Source organism: Onychostoma macrolepis, chromosome 15 (genome assembly GCF_012432095.1).
Source record: "Onychostoma macrolepis isolate SWU-2019 chromosome 15, ASM1243209v1, whole genome shotgun sequence".
Classification (NCBI taxonomy): Eukaryota; Metazoa; Chordata; class Actinopteri; order Cypriniformes; family Cyprinidae; genus Onychostoma; species Onychostoma macrolepis.
This window is the reverse complement of record NC_081169.1, coordinates 30,054,946-30,079,119: the sequence shown is the minus strand read 5'-3', so window position 1 is coordinate 30,079,119 and position 24,174 is coordinate 30,054,946. Positions and strand designations below refer to the sequence as shown.

At 33.1% G+C, this 24,174-nt stretch overlaps 1 protein-coding gene and 1 long non-coding RNA gene across 2 annotated transcripts; one reads left to right on the top strand and one right to left on the bottom strand.

Moving 5' to 3' along the window:
* Positions 1 to 1,335: 1,335 nt before the first annotated feature.
* chrd (chordin) lies at positions 1,336 to 19,287 on the top strand. The gene is made up of 21 exons (XM_058744696.1): positions 1,336 to 1,825; positions 3,913 to 4,016; positions 5,230 to 5,356; positions 5,675 to 5,806; positions 6,750 to 6,867; positions 6,954 to 7,041; positions 7,363 to 7,504; positions 7,590 to 7,724; positions 9,529 to 9,611; positions 9,712 to 9,859; positions 12,906 to 13,012; positions 13,093 to 13,384; positions 14,185 to 14,426; positions 14,760 to 14,873; positions 15,590 to 15,787; positions 15,878 to 15,971; positions 16,792 to 16,848; positions 16,941 to 17,044; positions 17,165 to 17,422; positions 18,382 to 18,475; positions 18,558 to 19,287. Exons 1-21 carry the CDS (start codon positions 1,696 to 1,698, stop codon positions 18,620 to 18,622), a joined length of 2,832 nt encoding a protein of 943 aa, XP_058600679.1. The 5' UTR covers positions 1,336 to 1,695; the 3' UTR covers positions 18,623 to 19,287.
* Positions 5,494 to 7,538, bottom strand: LOC131520457 (uncharacterized). The gene is made up of 3 exons (XR_009266065.1): positions 7,399 to 7,538; positions 6,769 to 6,981; positions 5,494 to 5,747 (listed from the first exon to the last, which is right to left on the bottom strand). It is a non-coding gene; the product is annotated as an uncharacterized LOC131520457 (long non-coding RNA).
* Positions 19,288 to 24,174: the final 4,887 nt, after the last annotated feature.

The window sequence follows — 24,174 nt, the reverse complement described above, 5'->3', positions numbered from 1 at the left end:
TCAAAAATAACGTTTTGAACGTTACGTGAAATACCGTTTTCATAACGAAACGAGAACATTAGCAAAACGTTCTACATATTTATGTTAGCTGGGAAAATGTTGCCTTTTATCAAAAAGGAAAAGACATATAAAACAACAATGTGAAAGGAAATCAATTGACAAATAAAAGCATTGATGTTTTGCGGTTAACGGCGCTCTCGAGATGAAAGTCATACATGCACTTTGTATTATTTTGAGTGCTTGTTTTTAACTTCAAACATCAAAGATGAAACCAGCAAACGTGAATGAGCTTAGTCTCATCAAAACCCAAGTGTTCGTCCCCATTAAAGCCTTTATTTCCAACTTTTTTTGGCTTCCCTGAAGACTTAGTGAGGGAAATATAATTGCTTTTTCTCATTGTTCTTCTCAAAGAAAGGCCCTGGTTCTTCTCAGGGTGCATTCAGTCAGTGAGTTACTTGTGTAGGAAGTCTTGAGAAATAAAGGACTCCCCACTCAGCCTTTGATTTAAGCAGGGGGCTGATGGATGTTGAAGCACATTAAAATGTGAATCATGGAGCAGCGAGGCCCAAACCAGAGCACTAGAGACAAAACAACAATCAAGCTCTCCTAGAGATGCACTCAATGCTGGCTCGATAATTGTCTCTGAAAATGTGTAAAAATACAATTAAAATCTACTCTTTTTAAAATAAAGTGTTCAATTGTTCTTTAGGTTCAGCAGCATGTGGTTCTTGAGTTGCTGTACGGTTATTTGGAGGCTAAAAAGTTTAAAAGTTAAAAAAAAAGTTTTTTTAGAATAAATTTATATTATTATGTATTGTTTTTAGTTATTCTTTATTTTTTAATTTATTTAATTTATTTTGTTCCCCAAAACAACTTGTGGTGAATATTTATTTGAAAAAAAGCGCAAAAAGCTAAAAATGAAATGTATTGCAAACATTGTACTCTTGTTATAAAAGGCAAATTAAATATTAATTATTTTTTTATTTTAAATCATTTTAATTGATTTTGTTTCCCAACACAGGCTTACTTGGGAAAAAAAGTAAAAAATAAATAAATGATTAATTAAATGTATTGCAAACATTGTACTCTTGTTATAAAAGGCCAATTAAATATTAATTATTTTTTATTTTTTAATTGATTTTGTTTCCCAACAGGCTTGTGGTGAATATTCACTTGGAAAAAAGGGCAAAAAGTAAATAAAATAAAATAAAATAAAATGTATTGCAATCATTGTAGTTACTCTTGTTATAAAAGGCAAATTAAATAAACATAAACACTTGGTTAAATACAAAAGCATTAGTCTACAACTATATATTTTAAATTATCATCATTATTGATAATAACTGTGAGTCCATTATGATATTTTCATGGATTTTTAAGACGGAAAGAGAAACTAAACGATTGATTGGACGAACGGAAAAGACGCCAGCCAGAGAATAAAAGAGCGCTGGACTGTGTAAAGTTATTCAGATGATTCATAAGTGTTGGTGTATGCGTATTAAACGCTTGATAGTCGCAGGTGAAGTTTTTGGGGCTCTGAGGATCCGCCCCCTCCGCCCCCCTCCTCACAAACACCGGATAAAACCGGGAGCCGCGCCGACACGACTCTGTATAAGACACCGTGCGCAGGACGACTCGTATTAACTGAGTTACTTCGGGAGAACTGTAGCTTACTGTTTGTTTGGTTTGTGAGGGATGGAGGCGCTGCGAGTGCTGTGGATTCTGGGCTGCGCGTGCACCGCATCGGCTCTGGGTTCGAGACTCAAGGCACCCGCGTTACCCATCCAGCCAGAGAGAGAACCCATGATATCGAAAGGCTTGTCCGGTAAGAGACCTCCAAAGAGCGATAGAACGCAACTGGAGAACCTTACACGTTGTCTTTATCCAGAACCGTTTTTGAGTTGCTACTGTATATAGTTCTTTGGAAGCTTAAGTGTGTTTTGATGTTTCTTTATTGGTTCTTCAACTCTTTAAAGCACCAGATGCAATAAAACCCGATTGGATTCCAATAAGAACGTTTATTTTTGACTCTAAATATGAAGGATAACTCTTGTTTTGATAGAGCCAAAAGCTTCCACAAATAACTTGATTTTCTAGTTCTTTAGAAAACCATCAATGCATCTGATGTTTTAATGCTTTAATATATGTTTTGATGCTTCATTATTGGTTCTTCAGCTCTTTAAAGCACCAGATGCAATTAAACCCGATTGGAATCTTATAAGAACGTTTATTTTTGGTTCTAATGAATGCATATGGAGGGGAAAACCCTTTTTTTTGATAAAAATAAGGTGGTTTTGGTTGCATTTAGAGCCAAAAGCCTCCACTAATAACTTCATTTTCTAGTGTGCGTGTGTGTTTTTTAGAAAACTAATCAATGCATCTGGTGTTTTAAAGAAGATAGATACCAAAATATTGATCTGAATAGCTTTACTAATCCATTAATAGAAATGTTTTGGATAGAACCAACATAATACAACAGCATTTTAATGTTCAAAGAGTTGCTATATGGTTCTTTAGAGGCTAAGTAAGTTTTTAATGTTTCATTATTGGATCTTAAACTCTTTAAAGCATCAGATGCAATAAAACCCAATTGATTCAAATTAGAACCATTATTTTTTGGTTTTAATGAGCACATATGATGAAAAAAACTTATTTTATTAAGAATAACATTGCAATTGGAACCAAAAGCCTACATAAATAATTAAATTTTCTAGTTCTTCAATGCATCTGATGTTTTAATGATTTAATGTGTGTTTTGGTGATTCATTATTGGATCTTCAACTCTTTAAAGCACCAAATGCAAAAACCATTTGGATTCCAATTAGAACCATTATTTTTTGGTTCTAATGAGTGTATATGAAGAAAACCTCTTCTTTTGATCACAATTAGGTTGCATTTAGACCCAAAAACTCTAAGTTCTTTAGAAAACCATCAATGCATCTGATGTTTTAAAGAACATAGACACCAAAACAGTTCTGAAGAACATTAATCAGAGATATTCTGGACAGAACCAACATAATATAACAATATTTTGATCTCCAAGGGAGAGTAAAGGTTCTTCAATGGTCCTTTTTAAGAACGTTTTTGGCTGTTAAGAGTTCATGATTTGCTATATTGTTCTTTGGAGGCTAATTAAGTTTTTGATGACCCATCATTGGTTCTTCAGCTCCTTAAAGCACCAGATGCTATTTTAAAGAACTATATCATATAACAAGCAATAAACCCATTTGGATTCCAAACAGAACCTTTATTTCTGGTTTTAATGAGTGTATATGATGAAAAACTGGTCTTTTGTTGGTCTGGTTGTTTTGCTTTAAATTTAAGTTGCAATTAGAGTCAAAAACCTCAAATAATAATAATAACAAATAACTTACTTCTCTAGTTCTTTAGAAAACCACCAATGCATCTGATGTTTTAGACAACATAGGTCCCAAAGAATCTCTTAAGAACCAGATAAACTCTTTGACTTACCACAGAGACTTTGATGCAATGGCACAAGCCACGGTCGATGGCATTTATTATGATTTACCTCCGTATATGACAGTTTACGTGCGTGTCTTTGAAAGTGTTTAGCTTAACAATAAATTGTTTAATAGTCTGGCTTTATAAAGGGAGGCCGTAAACTGCAGCTGATGATCACTGACCTCATTCCAGATGCAATAAACGGCAAATTTACTTGAATCTCTCATTCTCTCTTCAAAACAAAGCCGAGGAGATGTTTTGGTTACCAGCGCTGAATGTGATTTCGTTAGGAGGGAAGAAATCACATTCTCTGCTCGTTTTAGTTGGTGTTCTTGAAGGTTTGGCTCAGAAAGGGCCGTTTGAGGCTGATTTGTACACATTCCCGTCCTCGGGGTCTCAGTAAACGTCTTGAGGTCTCCTCACGCTGCTCTTGTTTATTGTCTCAATCAGGTTGCTCCTTCGGTGGCCGTTTTTATTCGCTGGAAGACACGTGGCATCCAGACCTCGGAGAGCCGTTCGGTGTGATGCATTGCGTTATGTGTCACTGCGAGCCGGTAAGACGTCAAACACACACTGCATTTCATAACCGAGGAACCTTTCAACATTGAACGTGTGGTGTTATATGTTTACAATAAGGTGTCATTTGTTAACATTAGTTAATGTATTAATTAACATGAACGAACAATGAATACTACATTTATTACAATCTTTGTTAATGTTAGTTAATATAAATACAGTTGTTCATTGTTTGTTCATGTTAGTTCACAGTGCATTAACTAATGTCAACAAACAAAACTTGTGATTTTAATAATGCATTAGTAAATGCTGAAATTAACATTACCTAAGATTAATAAATGCTGTAGAAGTATTGTTCATTTTTAGTTCATGTTATCTAATGTTAACTAATGAACCTTATTGTAAAGTGTTATCAAAAACAGTTTTTCTTCAAATGTGAATGTATTTTGTTTTTATTTAAACATGCACAATATGTTTAAATACTTGAAAAATTCTATTTATATTTTATAATGTTTTAAAAACTTTTAAAATATATATATATTGGTATTTTATATCTTTTGAAACATTTTAAATATGATTTTTTCAAATAAAAATGTATACAATTTTACATCAATTTAATATTTTAATAAATTTTTGTATATTTTGATGCAACATAAGATGTATATTATTTTAAATAATTACTTTTTAATAATAATTTTATATTTCAATATATTTTTGTATATATATATTTTTGTCATATGAGATGCAACATTAATTTTAATTTAATGTATATAAAAATATATTAAAAAAACATTATTTTTAAACTATTTATCATTTTATACAAATTTGATAATTTTTATTTAAATATATTTATTTGTATATTTTGAAGAAAAAAAAAAGAATTGTGCCATATGGGATGCAACATTACAATTTTGTTATTTTAAATAATTATTAATAAATATATGATTTTGAAACTTTATATAAATGTAATATTTGAATATATTTTTTGTATATTTAGATTTTTTTTTTTTTTTTTTTTGGACATATAGAATGCAACATTGACACTTGTAGATAACTAAACTGAATCAACACTGAATTGAACTGAGCTGAATAATGACTCTATTGTCTTCTGTAGAGCTGCTTAAAACTGAATCAAATTCGTTTCACAATTCTTGCATTTTCCTGTTTATTTCTGTGAAGCCAGTCTGTAGTTGTATAAATAAATGTGCCCATCCGAATTCAAACCACATTTCTCTCTCTCTCTCTGAGCAGCAGAGGAGCCGGCGAGGGAAGGTGTTTGGGAAGGTGAGCTGCAGGAATATGAAACAGGACTGTCCCGATCCGACCTGTGACGATCCGGTCTTGCTTCCAGGACACTGCTGCAAAACATGCCCAAAAGGTAACACACATGCAGACGTGTGTGAATGTGTGAGTGTGTGTGTTTCTGCAAATGGTGAACAAATGGAAACACAGTCCAGCGTTTTTTGGAATTCCGTCACAGTTATACGGGAAAATGTGTGAGGGAATGATGGAAAGTATTGGCCAGCACTGTTTCTCACAGACAAACGGAATGATAAATGGCAGCGAGTGTGGATAGATGGTCTGGTTCGGTGTAATTGCACTCATGTTTATGGATGCCGGTCCGTGTAGAACATTGGCTCTATTGTGCGTTCTACGATTTTTCTGACATCATGCATCTCGGTTTCCACGGTTACAGGCGACTTGGGGAGAAAGGAGGCGGAGTCTCTGTTTGAGTTCTTCCAGGAGAAAGACGATGATTTGCACAAGTCCTACAACGACAGGTCATACATCAGCTCTGAGGAGAACAGCAACCGAGACAGCGCCACCGGTGAGACTCCAAACACGCTTAACCCTCACAATACATTCAAAATCTGTATAACTGAAGAATCGTTATCTTATAAAACAGTCATATCTTAATATTTTTAAACTAAAACCATACTGAATCCGATCAGCAACTTCTCATGAATGAGTGAAAGTGAAAAAATGTCAAAAATTGGAATGTTACCATTATTTTTGCAATGCATTTACCCTTTTTTATTAATTAAAAAAAATTGAGAAATGTCAAATTACACATGGACCACAGTGAAAAAACTATGATGCAAAATTTATATATATTTTTGTCAATACTGGTGAGAAATTGTATATGAATATATATATCATTGTATGAAATTTATACAAACATATAATCTGAGAATTACCCAATTGGAATGAATGGAATTTAATTAAATTCCTTTCAACTTATTTCTCATGAGTGCTCAAAAACAGTCCAAATTTGTTAAACCTACATATTTATTTCTAACAAAACAACATAAACAAAAACTTATTTTACCTGCATAAATATTTACTTTCAGTTAAAAAAAAAGTGATGAATTTTTCATGCTTCAGATTTATCAATTGACCTCCATATTCATGTTTATCAACAAAATTCAGTCCCAAATGTGTGAGATATGATGAAAAGACTTAAATATATTTTACAAATGCTGTGACACTAATATAACTTCATAGATAATTTTACAAAAGTATTTTTGACATCAAATGGTGCTCCATACATACACGGGTCAAAAATGACCCGAGCACAAAATGTTTATTTAAATGGTTATATCTCTTGAAAAATAATCATAAAAAATCTGAAAAAAATAAGTGATGTGTATTTTGAGGGTCTTAAAGCATATGCAAAATTTAATTTGCTTTTTTCAAAATTTGCATTTCTTCCGAATACCTTATGTGGGCTAAATGATTGTCAGTCTGATTAACCTGATTTATGTGAACAGATTTTGTGTCTCTACTCACCGGCGTGACGGACTCATGGCTGCCGAGCTCCAGCGGCGTTGCTCGGGCCAGATTAACTCTCACTCGGACGAGCCTGACCTTCTCCATCACGCTCCAGAGGTAACACTCACACCAGAGCAGATGTGATGCCAATCACGACTCTCGCTTCCTCAGTCGCTCACTTTACGCATGTGCTTGTCTCTTAGGATGAACCGTCCAAGCCTCATCACGTTCCTGGACTCCGATGGAAACACGGCGTTTGAGTTCAGAGTCCCGCGGGCCGATACAGACATGGTGAGTTATTATCGTTAATTAACACCAGAAAAAAAAAAAAAACATTTTCGTTACTAAATGTTAACTAAAAATAAATAAATAAATAAAATACAAAAAAACCTGAATATAAATATAATCTAAATTTAAATATAAATAAAATAAAAAATAAGAAAATTAATTACATTTTTTAAAATTAAAGTTAATAAAAAAATAAAAAATAAAACAAACATTAATAGAAATTATTAACATGTTAAAAGAAAACTACTAAGAAACAACAAAAACTAAAAATGTAACTAAAATTAATATGAAAATGGAAAATATTAAAATGTGTTTAATGTTTAGATCTGTGGAGTTTGGAAGAACCTGCCGAAGTCTCACCTGCGGCAGCTGGAGGCGGAGCAGCTGCGTGTTTCCATGATAACCGCTGACAACAAGGAGGAGGAGATACAGGGCAAAATCATCAAACACCGAGCGCTGTTTGCAGGTGTGTGTTGAACCTTACATTCGATTCCTTTCATAGCTTGACGTGTTTAGATGTTTAGGCTAATTTCCTGTGGTTTGTCTGACAGAAACGTTCAGTGCGATCCTGACGTCTGACGAGGTGCATTCTGGGATGGGAGGAATCGCCATGTTGACGCTCAGTGACACGGAAAACAATCTGCATTTCATCCTGATCCTGCAGGGACTCGTTCCTCATGGGAGCTGTAAGGACAAATAAATACATTTTAAAAAATTATATATATGAAATATATATGAAGAGTACAGATGCAAAAGCCTGTAAGTGCCGTCTGAAATTTTCTTCTAAAATTAGCATTTTTATCAGGCTCCTATGTGTAGGTTGAGTAATTTCACTTTAATGGCAATGAATAGTTTTTTTTTCCATTGCCACAAAGTGAAATAACTGAATTTAAACACAGAAACCTGAGAAAAATACTCATTTTAGAAGAACATTTCTGACGGCACTTACAGGCTTTTGCATGTTGGTATGAAGAGTTCAGATCCAAAAGTTTTTAAAATTAACAGTTTTTTTTAAATTATTATTTATTATATTATTTGTAATATATATATATATATATATATATATGTGAGTACACCCCTCACATTTTTGTAAATATTTTATTATATCTTTTCATGTGACAACACTGAAGAAATGACACTTTGCTACAATGCAAAGTAGTGAGTGTACAGCTTGTATAACAGTGTAAATTCTCTGTCCCCTCAAAATAACTCAACACACAGCCATTAATGTCTAAACCGCTGGCCACAAAAGTGAGTGCACCCCTAAGTGAAAATGTCCAAATTGGGCCCAAAGTGTCAATATTTTGTGTGGCCACCATTATTTTCCAGCACTGCCTTAACGCTCTTGGGCATGGAGTTCAGCAAAGCTTCACAGGTTGCCACTGGAGTCCTCTTCCACTCCTCCATGACCACATCACAGAGCTGGTGGATGTTAGAGACCTTGTGTTCCTCCACCTTCCGTTTGAGGATGCCCCACAGATGCTCAATAGGGTTTAGGTCTGGAGACATGCTTGTCCAGTCCATCACCTTTACCCTCAGCTTCTTTAGCAAGGCAGTGGTTGTCTTGGAGGTGTGTTTGGGGTCGTTATCATGTTGGAATACTGCCCTGCGGCCCAGTCTCCGAAGGGAGGGGATCATGCTCTGCTTCAGTATGTCACAGTACATGTTGGCATTCATGGTTCCCTCAATGAACTGTAGTTCCGCAGTGCCGGCAGCACTCATGCAGCCCCAGACCACGACACTCCCACCACCATGCTTGACTGTAGGCAAGACACACTTGTCTTTGTACTCCTCACCTGGTTGCCGCTACACACGCTTGACACCATCTGAACCTACGCCATCTTTATGTAGAACAACAATTCTTTTTTTCAGATCCTCAGAGAGTTCTTTGCCATGAGGTGCCATGTTGAACTTCCAGTGACCAGTATGAGAGAGTGAGAGTGATAACACCAAATTTAACACAACTGCTCCCCATTCACACCTGAGACCTTGTAACACTAACGAGTCACATGACACGGGAGAGAAAATGGCTAATTGGGCCCAATTTGGACATTTTCACTTAGGGGTGTACTCACTTTTGTGGCCAGTGGTTTAGACATTAATGGCTGTGTGTTGAGTTATTTTGAGGGGACAGCAAATTTACACTGTTATACAAGCTGTACACTCACTACTTTACATTGTAGCAAAGTGTCATTTCTTCAGTGTTGTCACATAAAAAGATATAATAAAATATTTACAAAAATGTGAGGGGTGTACTCACTTCTGTGAGATACTGTACACACATATATATATATATATATATATGAAGAGTTCAGATGCACAAGTTTTTAAAAATAACTATTTATTATTATTATTTATTATATTATTTATAAGAAATAATAAAAAATTAAAAATAGTAAATCCTTAATATAATAAATCCTTTAAAACTAAAAGTAAATAAAACAAATAATTTAATAACAATATCAAATTTTTTTTTTCATTTTGTTTCAGTCTCTGCAAAGGTGCCGGTCCGAGTGAAACTGCTGTACCGACAGCATCTGCTGAGAGAAATACGAGCAAACATCTCTGCAGACGTGAGTTAAAACGCACACATATACATGCATTTACTGATCGAAATGAATATTAAGGAAACAGAATAACTTAAGGAACACGTTTTCTGATGCGTGTCTGTAGGACTCTGACTTCGCTGAAGTCCTGGCCGATCTGAACAGTCGCGAACTCTTCTGGTTGTCCCGTGGGCAGCTGCAGATCTCTGTGGAAACAGAAGGTCAAAACCCCCGTCAGATCTCCGGATACATTTCTGGCAAGAGATCATGTGACAGTAAGTACAGCCAATTGTCAACAATCACCTCATAAAACATCCCATTAATACATAAATCAGCGTGAAGAGACATGAAAGGCTTTGGACAGTTTTCTTTCCTGTGCTGATAAATGTATTAATATTTATTTGTTTCTAATTTAAATAATTTATATTTTATATAACATGTATAATATTTTATAATAATGATTATTTGCTTCTGATTTAAATATATATATATAATTTTTTAAAGTTATATTAAAATGTATTAATATTTATTTATTTGTTATAACACTATATACATACACACATATACATACACACACACACACACATATACATTTATATATATATATATATATATATATATATATACACACTGTTAAATAAGAAAAATAATGAGTAATTTAAAAAATACAGGTATAAATCAAACCATTAATACATAATTCAGTTTAAAGAGCCATGAAAGGCTAACTTTTTTTTTTTTTTTTTTTTTACAAAATTTACTAATTTACAAAAATTAAATAAGACAAAAACAACACTTTAACAGGAAGTTTTGTTGGAAATATTAAAGATTTAATTTAAATGTAACAACTAGGCTTCTACAGGCTAGTTTAATCATCTTTTAGTAACACACTATCATACAGTGAGCTCAAAGCTTAGATCAGTAACTACATTCGTCTGTCTGCTGTGGCTGTTTTTATCCTGCGATTTACGCAGTGTTATATTTCATCTTTGTGTCATGCATAAATCATCTCGGGTATTTTTCATGCCAGAATGAGATTTCCCGTTCATAATTACGATCGCGATTGTGAAGAGGTCAGGAATGCACAGCGATGCCGCCAGAGGTCAGAGGTCAAATGCTGTAGGATCAGTTTCGTGGTCATTCCGTATGTTAGTCGAGCGAAACGAGAGTTTGTGTGTGTGTGTGTGTGTGTGTGTGTGTGTGAGGCCTTGTGTCCACACACACACACACACACAGCTGGCACTGCTTCTGCTGTCTGATTCCAGCTGCACCGTTAACAGCTTGACGTTATGTGTGAAGAATTCAAACCTAAACGATCCTGCGCCGCTCTCGCTCTCTGTTTACTCCTCGGCCGTCCTTTCTTTCCTTCTACATCGAAACGGTCTCTATTTACCTGCATGTCGGCTGATTTCCCTCGTCTCTGGGGATGACTTCACTCCAGCCGTGACCTTTGACCTCGCATGAGTTCATGTGGGTTTGATTGTGTTTCTCTGGCTGCGGCGCGACAGTGATCGTTTGAGTCCCTCTGGACCTCTAATCGCACGCGAAACTCTCCGTTCGGTTTAGTTTTCACTGGTTCTCTCACCCTTTCTGTCACATGCACAAATACAAGTTATTTAAAGAGGTTTTCTGTTACAAATACCCTGATAAAGGTTATTTTAAAAGGTCATATTATCATTATTTATCATTTTATAATTTTTTTAATAAGTTTAAATGTCATGCATGACAAGATTTTATGTGCCAAGACAATAAAAATATAGTTTTTCCACTATATTTCTAACTACAAAAAACTACAAGTAACTACAAAAAAAAAATATTTACATCAAACAGTTTTATTTTTAAAAATTATATATATGTAAATTCAAGGAATTTTACATTTAAGTTAACTTACAATGTTAGTCCAAATTTAATGCACCAAAACAATAAAAACGTAGTTTTCACCATCTTTTTAACTACAAAAAACTACAATTAAAATTTTTTTTTTTTGCATCAAACTGTTTTATTTCAAATAAAATCATTCTCGGAAATTATGTAAATTTAAATATAAGTTAACAAATAATGTTAGTCAAGGTTTTATGCTACAAAATAATCAAAATGTTGTTTTTCACGCTCATTTTAAGTACAACTAACAACAAAAAAGTTATTTACAACAAACTGTTTTATTTGAAAAGTCATTCTAGGAATTTTGTAAGTTCAAGGAAATGTAGATACAAATGTAAAATACAATGTTAATTAAGGTTTCATGCACAAAAAACAATAAATCTTTAGTTTTTTACTATCTTTCTAACTACATAAAACTACAATTAACTAGAAAAAATATAAAAATAACATATAATGTTAGTTAATATTAATTTTATGCAACAAAATAATCTAAATGTTTTTCACGCTCTTCCTAACTACAAATAACAACAACAACAAAAAAAACATATTTACAACAAATTGTTTTATTTCAAAAGTCATTCTGGGAAATTATGTACATTCAAGGAAATGTAGATACAAGTTTTTTACCATCTTTCTAGCTTTTTGGTTACTGCACCTTTAAGACTTTTTGCTATCTGGTCTATTTGACTATATTTACATTGTAGGTTTTATCTAAAAAAGATTATGTAAAATGATGTAAATGTATGTCTCTTTCAGCTCTTCAAAGCGTGATGTCCAGCAGTTCTGTAGTTTTCTTAACCATCTTTCTAACTACAAAAACTACAAGCAAAAAAACATTTATATCAAGCTATTTCTTTTTTCTGGGAAATTATGTAATTTCAGGGAGATTTACATCTAGGTTAACGTATAATGTTGTCAATGTTAGTTTTATGCAACAAAATAATCAAAATGTTGTTTTTCACGCTCTTTCTAACAACAAAAACAGTTTTTGCTACTGTACTTTTAAGACTTTGTTATATTTACATCAAACGGTTTTATTTCAAAAGCCATTTTCGGAAATGATGTAAAATACAAGGAAATTTATATATACAGTATATACACACATATATATATATATATATATATATATATATATATACACACACACAGTAGTCAACATTTGAAGTGGATCAAAACCAAACTTTTTGATCCACTTCAAATGTTGACTACTGTATATATATATATATATATATATATATGTATATATATATATTCACATATAGTTCACATATAATGTTCGTCAACGTTCCATGTACCAAAATAATACAAATTTAGTTTTCCACCCTCTTTCTAAGTGTTTTGTTGCAGTACTTTCAAGACTTTTTGCTATCTAATCTATTTGACTATATTTTATCAATTTGACTTATTTAAAAAATGATTATGTAACATTTACTCCTCTTTCAGCTCTTCAAAGTGTGATGTCCAGTGGTTCTGCTCTGACTCCTGGGAAAACCGGTGGCGTCGGATCGGCTGTCTTCACTCTCCATCACAACGGCTCGCTCGACTACCAGGTAACCATTCCATTCCTTTCTCTCATTTCTCGATGGCTTGGCAAGGTCCTTTGATTGAGCGCTCTGATGTTTCCGAGCAGGTTCTGCTGGCAGGTTTGAGCAGCACGGTGGTCAGTGTGACGATCGAGATGAAGCCGCGGCGGCGCAGTAAACGCAGTGTTCTGTACGACATCACGGCGGATTTCTCTGCGGCGGAGGAGCGCGGCGGCGGGCGAGCGATGGGAAGCTGCAGCCGCTTCGAGGCCAGGCACATTCACATGCTGCTGCAGAATGAACTGTTCATTAACATCGCCACGGCTGAGCAGCAGGAGAGCGAACTGCGCGGACAGATACGAATGCTGCCGTACAATGGCCTGGACGCACGCCGAAACGGTGAGAAAGACAGCATTTACATGAAAAACAATTAAATAAAATCTATTTGTTAGAAAAAAAAAGTCATATAAATTTATTTATAATAATATCTTTTTTTAAATTTATTATATAAATGTATATATGTTCAGCATATACACACACACACACACACACACACACACACATATATATATATTAATAAATGTATTAAAAATTATTACATTTTAGTTTAGTTTTATTTATTTAATAAATATATCTCTTACATTTATTAATAACAATAATAATAATAATAAATGGCTTACATTTTAGATATTTTACATATACATGTATTATTTTAAATATTAGTAAAATTATTAATATGCATTTATGTTAGATTGGTATTATTTATTTTAAAAATATATCTCATTTAAATTAATTTTATTTTCTTGTTTTAAACATGCTTTATATATATTTATATGAATATATATAATTATAATATACAAATTATAACATTAATAAATCATTTTTATATATTTTCTATTATGTATATATATATATATATATATATATTAAAACTTCAATAAAAGTTTCATTATTTATTGATTTTCGATCTTATGTATGTATTTATATTATTGATTTTCGATCTTATGTACGTATTTATATGATACATAATATATATGTATTTTTATACTGATTATAAAATATTTTTTGCAATGTAAAAATAAAAAACAGGATGCAAAATTTGCCGCTTACTGGAAAAGTTAAATTTTGATAATTTGATTATGTGATTTGATTATTAATTAAGTCGTTTTTAATTAAAACCTGCTGTTTTTCATCCGCAGAGCTTCCGGTTCCTCTGGCGGGTCAGTTTGTGTCTCCTCCGGTCCGTACGGCTGCGGCGGGTCACGCTTGGGTCTCAGTGGACGAACAGTGTCATCTGCATTACGAGATCGTAGTCAACGGCCTCAGCAGGAGCGAAGACGCCTCCGTCAACGCTCACCTGCACGGATTGGCTGAGATCGGCGAGATGGACGACTCATCCACCAATCACAAGAGACTTCTGACTGGCTTCTACGGTCAACAGGTAAACAAATCAAGAGACTCGAAGTTAAACACAATTTGGCATCATTTACACCCGGCGATAATGTAAACTGCGTGATTGCAGCACAACAAAAGCGTGTTTTCTTTGGCTGCTCTGGCGAAATTGTGCCAGAAACGGATGATTCTGCTGTTATTTATTAAAATACTTTAAAGGATTTGTATATAAAACAAAGTTGGTGTTTTCCCAAATGAGCTGAAACCAGTATTGCATTTGGTATTTGTAGGTTAAATGCATTTAATTCTGGTTAAACATAAAGATTTTATCTTGTCCTGTGTGCACAAATTTACACAAACTGTCTCACTGTGCCTCTTACAGGCTCAGGGTGTGTTGAAAGATATTAGTGTGGAGTTATTGAGGCATTTGGACGAAGGCACAGCTTATATTCAGGTCAGCACCAAAATGAATCCAAGAGGAGAAATACGAGGACGGGTGAGTACAAAAATGTTCAATGTTATAAAGATTTTCAACAGTAATTTTGTTTTCTACCTTGAAACTTTTTTTGCTGCTGAACCTTTAAGACTTCGCCATCTGATCTTATATATTTGCATAAAACTTTTATTTTAGGATTCTAAAAAATATATTATATATAAATATATTTAACTTTGTTTTTATATTTATAATTTTTAAATTATTTTAATTAATATTTTTTTATATATTATTATTTAGCACCTTATTTTAATACTAATCTTTGTTTTATTTGTATATTTTTTGTGTACTTGCATATTGTACAATGCTTTCACAAAACTGTTAGTAAACACAATCATGCTAACAGAGTACTTTAAATTTAAAACTAAATTAAATTTAAGTAATATGTTAAACCTTTGTATTTAACTGATATATTCATTTTATATTTACAGAAGTTTTTAGAATTCTAAAAAATATATATAAATATATATTTAACATTGTTTTTGATATTTATCATTTTTTAAATTATTTTATTTAAGTTTTTAATTTGATATTTTTTTACATATTATTTAGCACCTTATTCTAATACTAGCCTTTTAGTTTTATATTTTTTGTCTACTTGTTTATTGTATAATGCGGTCACAAAATTGTATGTAAGCACAATCATGCTAACAGAGTACTTTAAATGCAATGTAATATATGTTAAACCTTTGTGTTTAATGCATATCTTCGTTTTCCAGATTCACGTTCCCAACAGCTGTGAGTTTGGATCCCGCGGTGAAGTGGTCGAGGAGGCAGAGTTTGACGATCTCGTATTTGTCCGTGACCCGGCCGAGCTGAGAAAAGACCCACACACATGCTTCTTTGAGGGAGAACATCATGCACATGGGTCACAGTGGACACCGCAATACAACACCTGCTTTACCTGCACCTGCCAGGTAACACACACACACTGGTGTAGCTTTGATTTACATATAATTTACGTGACTGTGGTTAATTCTGCGAACAATCTGTTTGAATCCCTGCAGAAGAAGACAGTGATCTGCGATCCTGTGATCTGTCCTGCGCTCTCATGTCCTCACACCATCCAGCCTGAAGACCAGTGCTGTCCCATCTGTGACGGTGAGTAATGAGTCAAATTAATATAATTGTTTAATATTTGTAACCCTGGAGCACAAAAGCAGTCATAAGCAGCACAGGTATATTTGTAGCAATAGCCAACAATATCTATGGGTCAAAATTATCCATTTTTCTTTTATGCCAAAAATCATTAGAATATTAAGTAAAGATCACGTTCCATGAAGATATTTTGTAAATTTCCTACCGTAAATATATTAAAACTTAATTTTTGATTAGTAATATGCATTGCTAAGAACTTCATTTGGACAACTTTAAAGACGATTTTCTCAATATTTAGATTTTCTTGGCCAAATATTGTCCTATCCTAACAAACCATACATCAATGGAAAGTTTATTTATTCAGCTTTCAGGTGATTTATAAATCTCAATTTCAAAAAAATTGACCCTGTTTTTGTGGTCCAGGGTCACATTTTGATGTCTACAGCTTTTATTTAAATGTAGCACATTTATGTGTTGAAATATTCTGGTTCTAGACATAAAAAATATTTTAATCAGAATATATTTGTCTTGTTTTCCAGTATATGTAAACATCCTTAAAATAAGAGAAATTTAATAAGATTTTATATTATGAAAAATGGCAAAATAATGGGCTAAAAAATACACATAAAAATGCATTTTCTTGCAATATCTCATGCAGTTATTTTGTTTTCGAAGATGTTTTACTGGAAAAAAAGACAAAAATACTGATCAAGATTTGATTTGCAGTGTACAGATTGTTAGCTTGGACTATAATAAAATGCAGTAACATAAAAATATATGTTTAATGTTTCCTCTAAAATTTGTATTTTTACATTGTCAACAGAAAAGAAAGAGTCCAAAGAGACGACTGCAGTAGAAAAAATTGAGGAAGATCCTGAAGGTGAGTTTATTTTAAATTACAAGAATTTACATCATCGCAACTATTATTTTAAATGTGCAGCTGTATATTAAGATGTTTATTTGTTCTTTCAGGCTGTTATTTTGAAGGTGATCAGAAAATGCACGCACCTGGCACAACATGGCATCCGTTTGTCCCTCCATTCGGTTACATTAAGTGTGCAGTATGTACCTGCAAGGTAATTTAACAAACATTATAATACACAACAAAATTATTTTATGTTTTAACCATAAAAAATACCTAATTTGTCCACAGACATGAATATTAATAGTTAACCGTGTTGTTTTGTCCATCTCAGGGCTCCACAGGTGAAGTGCACTGCGAGAAAGTGACGTGCCCGCCTCTCACCTGCAGCCGACCAATCAGACGCAACCCTTCAGACTGCTGTAAGGAGTGTCCTACCGAAGACACGCCCCCTCTAGAGGATGATGAAATGATGCAGGCGGATGGAACGCGCCACTGCAAGTTTGGCAAAAACTACTACCAGAATAGTGAACACTGGCACCCGAGAGTCCCGCTGGTGGGAGAAATGAAGTGCATTACCTGCTGGTGTGATGTAAGTTTCTCTTTGCTTTATTTCAAATTTATTTTAAGAGCATTTTGAGAATTAGGGTAACAGATTTCACCTTACTTGCCTAGATTATTGCTTACATTAAGAAGTGCAAACATTTTCTAAAATGTAGGCAAATGAGGTGTAATGTAATTAAATAATCTGAACATTGGATGAAGCCAGGTAAAAATATTTTGCTTTACTTTGTTGACATAATAGAGTTAAAGGTTTTTACAGAGGAGATTTTGGATCTCTCTTTTTATTGCTCCATAAATCAGAAAATACTGACAACAGCCAGGAAAAACACATTTTCACCATATTTTTAGGAACAAAAAGCTCTATAAATCCATGTAAATGATATAAGAGCAAACCCCTCTATAAAATCCTTCAGAATATAGTTAGGAATAAAACTCTAAGTTTTGGTGTATGTAAGTGCAGCTCAAACAGAGAAAAAACTTTACTTGTTTTTAAAAATATGCATTTTCACCACATTTAAAATGTTAATAAAATGTTGTATAAATCCATGTAAATGATATATGAATAAATCCCTCTACAAAACCCTTCACAATATAGTTAGGAATAAAACTCTAACTTTTGGTGTATGTAAGTGCTGCTTAAACTGAGAAAAAACCTTACTTGTTTTTAAAAATATGCATTTTCACCACGTTTTTATAAATAAAATGTTGTATAAATCCATGTAAATGATATATGAACAAACCCCTCAGTAAAAACCTTCAGAATATAGATAGGAATAAAACTCTAAGTTTTGGTGTCTGTAAGTGCTGCTGAAGTGGAGAAACAAACTTTTAAAGACATATAGATAAAAATAAACACCTAAAAGTGTATTTTGGATGTTTTCTTTCCACTAGTCTGAAACAGCACTTTATGACCAGAGCATAAAAATACAATGTTTTTGCCTGCAGTAATTATTGGCATAATTAACTCAATTTCTCTTGTCATTACAGCATGGCGTCACAAAGTGCCAGAGAAAACAGTGTCCATTGTTGAGTTGCAGTAACCCCATTCGCAGAGAAGGAAAATGCTGTCCTGAATGCATGGGTAAGTTCTGGTGCTAAACACAGTTTTTTAAAACTAAATCCTGCACAATTTACTCAGTATACTTTATGTCTTTGTTTTACAGAGGACATAATGGAAAAAGAAGAAATGGTAAAAAAGGTGGAGAAAAAGAAAAATTGGAGACACTGACACCTTCTTCCTCAACGTTCATCATCCTCCTGCCTTGAGATCAGGTCGTCTCAAATGCACAACGGGACGCCTGCGGATTGCAAAAACAATCGATGCATGAAACAGAGGAGAGGTCCAGAATACAAAGAGATCGAGGACAGTTTGGGAGAAAGACGCTCTGAAGATGAAAGCTATCAAGACAAAAACAGATAATGCATAAAAGGAGAACGAATTTCAGCTGCTGCAGTTGTTTGAATTTCCCATTGACTGACTTTCTCATGGGATTGTTTGTTTTATTTTTGTTTGCATATTTGACTTGGTGCAAAATATCCAAGACGCACACATCATCACACCTGTAAATAAATGCGAGTACAATCACGTTGTACCACAGTAAAAAAAAAAAAAAGACACACAACGCTTCAAAACAAATTGCACATGCCATCATTACAATCCTTCATAATGACACTCGAATCCCAGCCAATCAGCAGGACTGTTGTGATGCATCTGATTGGAAATTTGCCCTGTGGGTGGGGCTTGGATGTGGAGGCGGGGTTTCAAATACTCATCAACATAAACCCGCTCATTTTTGTTGCACCTGATGTTGCTGGTATATAATATTTTATGGCTATTTTCTTTTAGTATTTTGATGGATATTATGAATATTGTTTGTATTTGCATATTTATTAATTATGATGAATAAACAAAGTTTTAACATTTATGTTGTCATAAAAGAAGCATGTTGTCGTTCTTTCTCTTGCAGTGGGATGTCCACTAACATTCATTTTGACTTCACAGGGTTTCTGCAGGTTTGATGAAGGTAAATTTAAGACTTTAAGACCAAGTACAGAAAATATAAGGAATAAATTGAATGGAACATGATGTGTCAATATGGTCTCTAAATGTAAATGTATTAGTATTAGCAACACTTCATTTAAAAAAAAATGCAACTTCCAACAGATCTCCATTATTTTTCATTTATTTGACAAAAAAAAGAAGAAAAAAAAAGCTTATGGAATATCCCTGCTCTCAATCACTAGAATATTGAAATAACTTTTATTGTTCCTTCTTATGCAAAAAAAGTGTTTTTGTCTTGTCTAAATATTTTCAATCAAGATGCATTGAGAAGCAAAATGGCATAAGATAACCAGTCTTGTTTTCTGAGAAATTTATCAAAATAGCATGAGTTTATGATTAAAAAAAGAACAAATATCTGCCAATGAGCTGAGAAAACTTAATTTCAAAGGAAAAATAGTTTTTTTGATTACCCATTGACAGATGTTTGTTCTTGTTTTAAAAATAAACTCTCTTAATTTTGTTAAATTTCTCAGTAAACAAGACATCATGTGTTCATTTTGCATGTCAAGTAAATTTATCTTGAATGTTTAGATATTTGCACTGGAATTTTTTAAATTTTTGCAGTGCATGCATCATTTAAATCCATGACTGTGATGAATTTAAGTCTTTCTGCTCCGATTTAGACCTTAATTTGTAGAAGAGTGAATTAAGACATTTTTACTACTTCAAAGCTGATCCAAAACGTAAAGCACTATTTTTAATTCTACATTTATTGCAAACCACAAAGAAAGAAAAACTGCCAACTTTCAGTTTCACAAAAACTCTGCAAAAGCTACAAAGACAAATAAACACGCTCGTACACACGGTTACACACTCGCCTTGTGTGTTTGGATGTGTTACAGGTGTTGCAGCTGTTAATGAAGTCACACCTGCAGGAACCCCAGACAGCAAACACAGAAGGGTCAAAGGTCAACGGTGAGCTATGCTCCTGTGCATGTCTGGATGTAGGACATCTGTATGCTGTGAAACATGAAATGCATCTTTTTATGTGGCTTACCCCGACTGGAAAAGATCTCTATGGAGCGCTGCACTGATGATGTATTTTACTTTTAAATTTAGTTATAAAAATGTTGTGGTAACATTGTTTTGAAACGTTTCTAAAACATGATATGTCCAGTTTTCTTGTTGTGATTCGAATGTTATTTAAAGCTTACAAAAATGTTTCTTGTAGCGTTCCACTAGCCTTATTTTAACAGAAAATGGTTTAGTTTTAATATTCTAAGAACTTTAAAATGTTTTCATGATGTGATTAGAATGTTTTTTTAAAGTACAAATAACATCATAAGGACATTTTGAGAATGTTCTGTGAACATTTTCTCTCAACATATGTTGATAACGCATATGAAATATTAATAATGTTATAACATCGTTCCAAATTAATTACTTTAAGAATTGTCCTAACATTTATATAACATTTAAAAACCACTGGTGTAATTTGTGAGAACGTTTCCCGTTAGCTGGACCTAAATCTTGAATAGGATTTTTCCATCGACTTTTAGATTCATGCAGAAAATAAGCTCTGTGAGCAACAAACGTTTATGTTTTGTCCATCATGATAATCTTCAAAAATAAGCACAACTTTTATGCATTTTGAAGCCGAATTAAAACACTAAACGTAGACTATAAACAAACTACACTATCAATGTCACCACTATTGCGCTTCCCAAAACTCTCAGTATGTATTTAAAAAAAAAAGAAAAATGTTTGAGTTCAATTATTTTGGAAAAGCGCGAATATAAACACAATAAGGCTGTGAAAGTAACTAGTGAGTTGATGATGACGTTCGGTTTGATGACGTTTAATGTCCAACAACCTGTCTAGTCCCATTTAGCCATATTTTAATATAAATAAAAGCTTTAAAAAAACACAAGTGTAGAATAAAACAGGAATATATCTTGAGCTTGTATAGAGGCGTTTAACCAAAACCCATTTAAAAAGCCCACTGACTTCAAGGCGATGCTAAAATGCTAATTTCTGGGTTTTGGCCTACAAAAATAGACACTCTACTACAGCAAACCCTACAAAGCACTCTGTGTTTTCCCAGAAGCACTTCTGGGGGGTGATGAAGCAAATAATTCCATCTCTGGTCAATCAGCTGCAATTTTTCCAAATTTCGAAATCTGGCCAGACTGCGGTTCGGACCTAGATCGCGACACGCAAGGTTCCCCCAACAGCCTCATCTTCCTTCGGTTCCCACTTTTGTTTCACAGCTTGCCCCTCTGATTAACCGCAGCGGGTTAATACGCCGGTCACTGGCCAGTCTTTCCACGGCAAATGAATGTTTCTCATCGAGGAACCAGATTGGATCAGTTTTCTCAAACTCGCTCTGACTCATTCCAGTTGTCTGACTTAATTTTTGCGTCTTCTGTGTCAAACGGAGAAAACTCGAGGGAACATGAAAGAAGCTTATTTTCCACCAGTCTCTGAATAAAAGCAGCTAATCAATTTTTACAGAATACTTTTAAACCTTCCCTCAGTGTTTTTCCATTCGCTGTTTCCGTCTGTTGTTCATCTACAAAATAACACTAAAGCCATTGGGTCATTTGGTAGATTAATAACAGGCCAACAGGCTTTACAGTCAGTTCTGTACACTGATATTTTAGTTTTATGCATCCCGTGGTGTATTTATAAAACATGCATGCATTTGATCTTTGCTTAGAGTTTAGCACTTCTATGCAATTGAGTTTCTCCTATGACTTGTTTTGATTTTGGAAGCGCCATCTTGTGTTCGAACGAGTAACTACTGTAATTTCAAACACTTGTGCAAGAAGCACAGAAAAAGAGATGAAGTTAAAGTCAAGTCTGGAAATGCACAACAATAAAATGCTAAAAACATTTATGGCATGTGCACAGCATAAATATGCAACTTTATCACATCAAATTTAGTCTAAACACCACCTGATGTGTCATACTATGAGCAAATTCTTATAAAATCTTTGGTGCATTTACAGTTTCAACATTAAATATGGATTTCAGTTCGTGGAAATTGACACTTCTAGTAAAACCTGAAATGTTATAATACTGCAAAATACATTTCTGGCCTGTGTATAGCATAAATATAAACCTTCAAATCTATTTCTTGAATAGATAAAATAAAAATTCAGATTAGTTTACAACTTGTGTCCTTCAATATGTCAAAAAAGCATTTTTTCTTTAACGTTTTGCCTGCTTTAGCTTGTTGTCCATTATGTCCTGATGTATTTTGAATAGTTTTGGACTGTGGTTAGTAGATATTTGAGGATGACTAGTTGCACTATTACAGTGCTGGGTCAAGCATTGATCTTTTATGAATCATTTGTTTGAAACTATACTTTTAAACATCTTTGTATCAAACAAGAAGGTCTATAATAAATACAATGGAATACAATCCTGTTCATCTAAATGCCAGTTGCTTCAAAACACTCCAGAAACAATGGAAACGTACCCCTAAAACAGCTGTGATTGTTTTGTTCTTTTCTTTCTTTTTCACTTCTCATGGGTTTGTGTCCCTGGAAAACAGCTGATGTGTGTGTTGTTATAATAACAACATGAGCTAAATGTATACCCAAAGTAATAACAGTGATAATGCAGCATTCTTCCAAGATTACTGTAGAAGAAACCTGGAAATGTTTCTGTTTTTACAAAAATATCACACAAGCAATCCATTCTTTGAAATGATACATCAATAAATAAGTCATCGCAAGCAGCTTTATATAATCATGACTCATGACTAACTTTACTCGTGCTTTGCATTGAAGTAATCCAGATAATGTGTCTAGTTTAGATCAGGGTTTTTAAAAATGTAGTTCAAGAATTGATGAAAAGTCGCTTTGGATAAAAGTGTGTGCTAAATGTAAATGTAAAAAGCGAAAAACTAATTAAATCACAAAAATGTAAAGCTAAAACAAATTTACAATATTTTTTATTTTATAACATAAATGACTTTTAATAAAAATATTTTAATGTAATTTAATTTAATATATTTTTAACTAAAATATATATTTTTTATATTTTGTTTATCTGCATGCCACATGAACATTTGTAATATTTTTTATATATACAAACAATTAATAAAAAATACATATATATTAATAAAAAATATACTAAGACTAAAGAGTTCTAAAATATTTGATTTACCTGCATGTCACATGAAAAATGCTAATATTTTTATTAAATTAAACACAAACAATAATACAAATATATCTTAAAAATATATTTTAGTTACTAAAAAGAGGTGCTCTACCAACCAAAAATCAAAAAGCCATATCAATTGAAAAAGGTTTTAATTAATAATGTTTTCATCTCTTCAAGAGTGAGTGCCGCACCTTTTTCAATTGATATTGATATTTTAACAATAATATTTTACTAAAAACATACTAATACAAAAAAAATATATATTTAAATGTTTGTTTATCTGCATGGCACATGAACATTGATAATATTTTCATTTTATAATAAATCAAGTTAAATACAAACAATTAATAAAAAAAATTAAATATATTTAAAAAATAATATTTTACTAGAAATATACTAATACTAAAAATTGTATTTGCCTATCTGCATGTCATGCAAACATCACCTGACATCAGAGAACCGTGAACATGCACATAAGTGGTTAAATAATTTAAATATTGTACAGTGTTTGCTTTCTAAAGATATCTTTCCTTATAAGCATTCATCATTTTATTTTGGGTATGTCCGACATGCCCTCTCCTGCCAAAACATGTGGCTTTTGCTGA

What these genes read in the sequence shown, in the direction of transcription:
- chrd (XM_058744696.1), top strand. Translation starts at nt 1,696, where the DNA reads ATGGAGGCGCTGCGAGTGCTGTGGATTCTGGGCTGCGCGTGCACCGCA. An exon ending in GCTTTACCTGCACCTGCCAG is followed by an intron (nt 15,788 to 15,877) that starts GTAACACACACA and finishes GAATCCCTGCAG; the next exon opens with AAGAAGACAGTGATCTGCGA. An exon ending in GTGCTGTCCCATCTGTGACG is followed by an intron (nt 15,972 to 16,791) that starts GTGAGTAATGAG and finishes CATTGTCAACAG; the next exon opens with AAAAGAAAGAGTCCAAAGAG.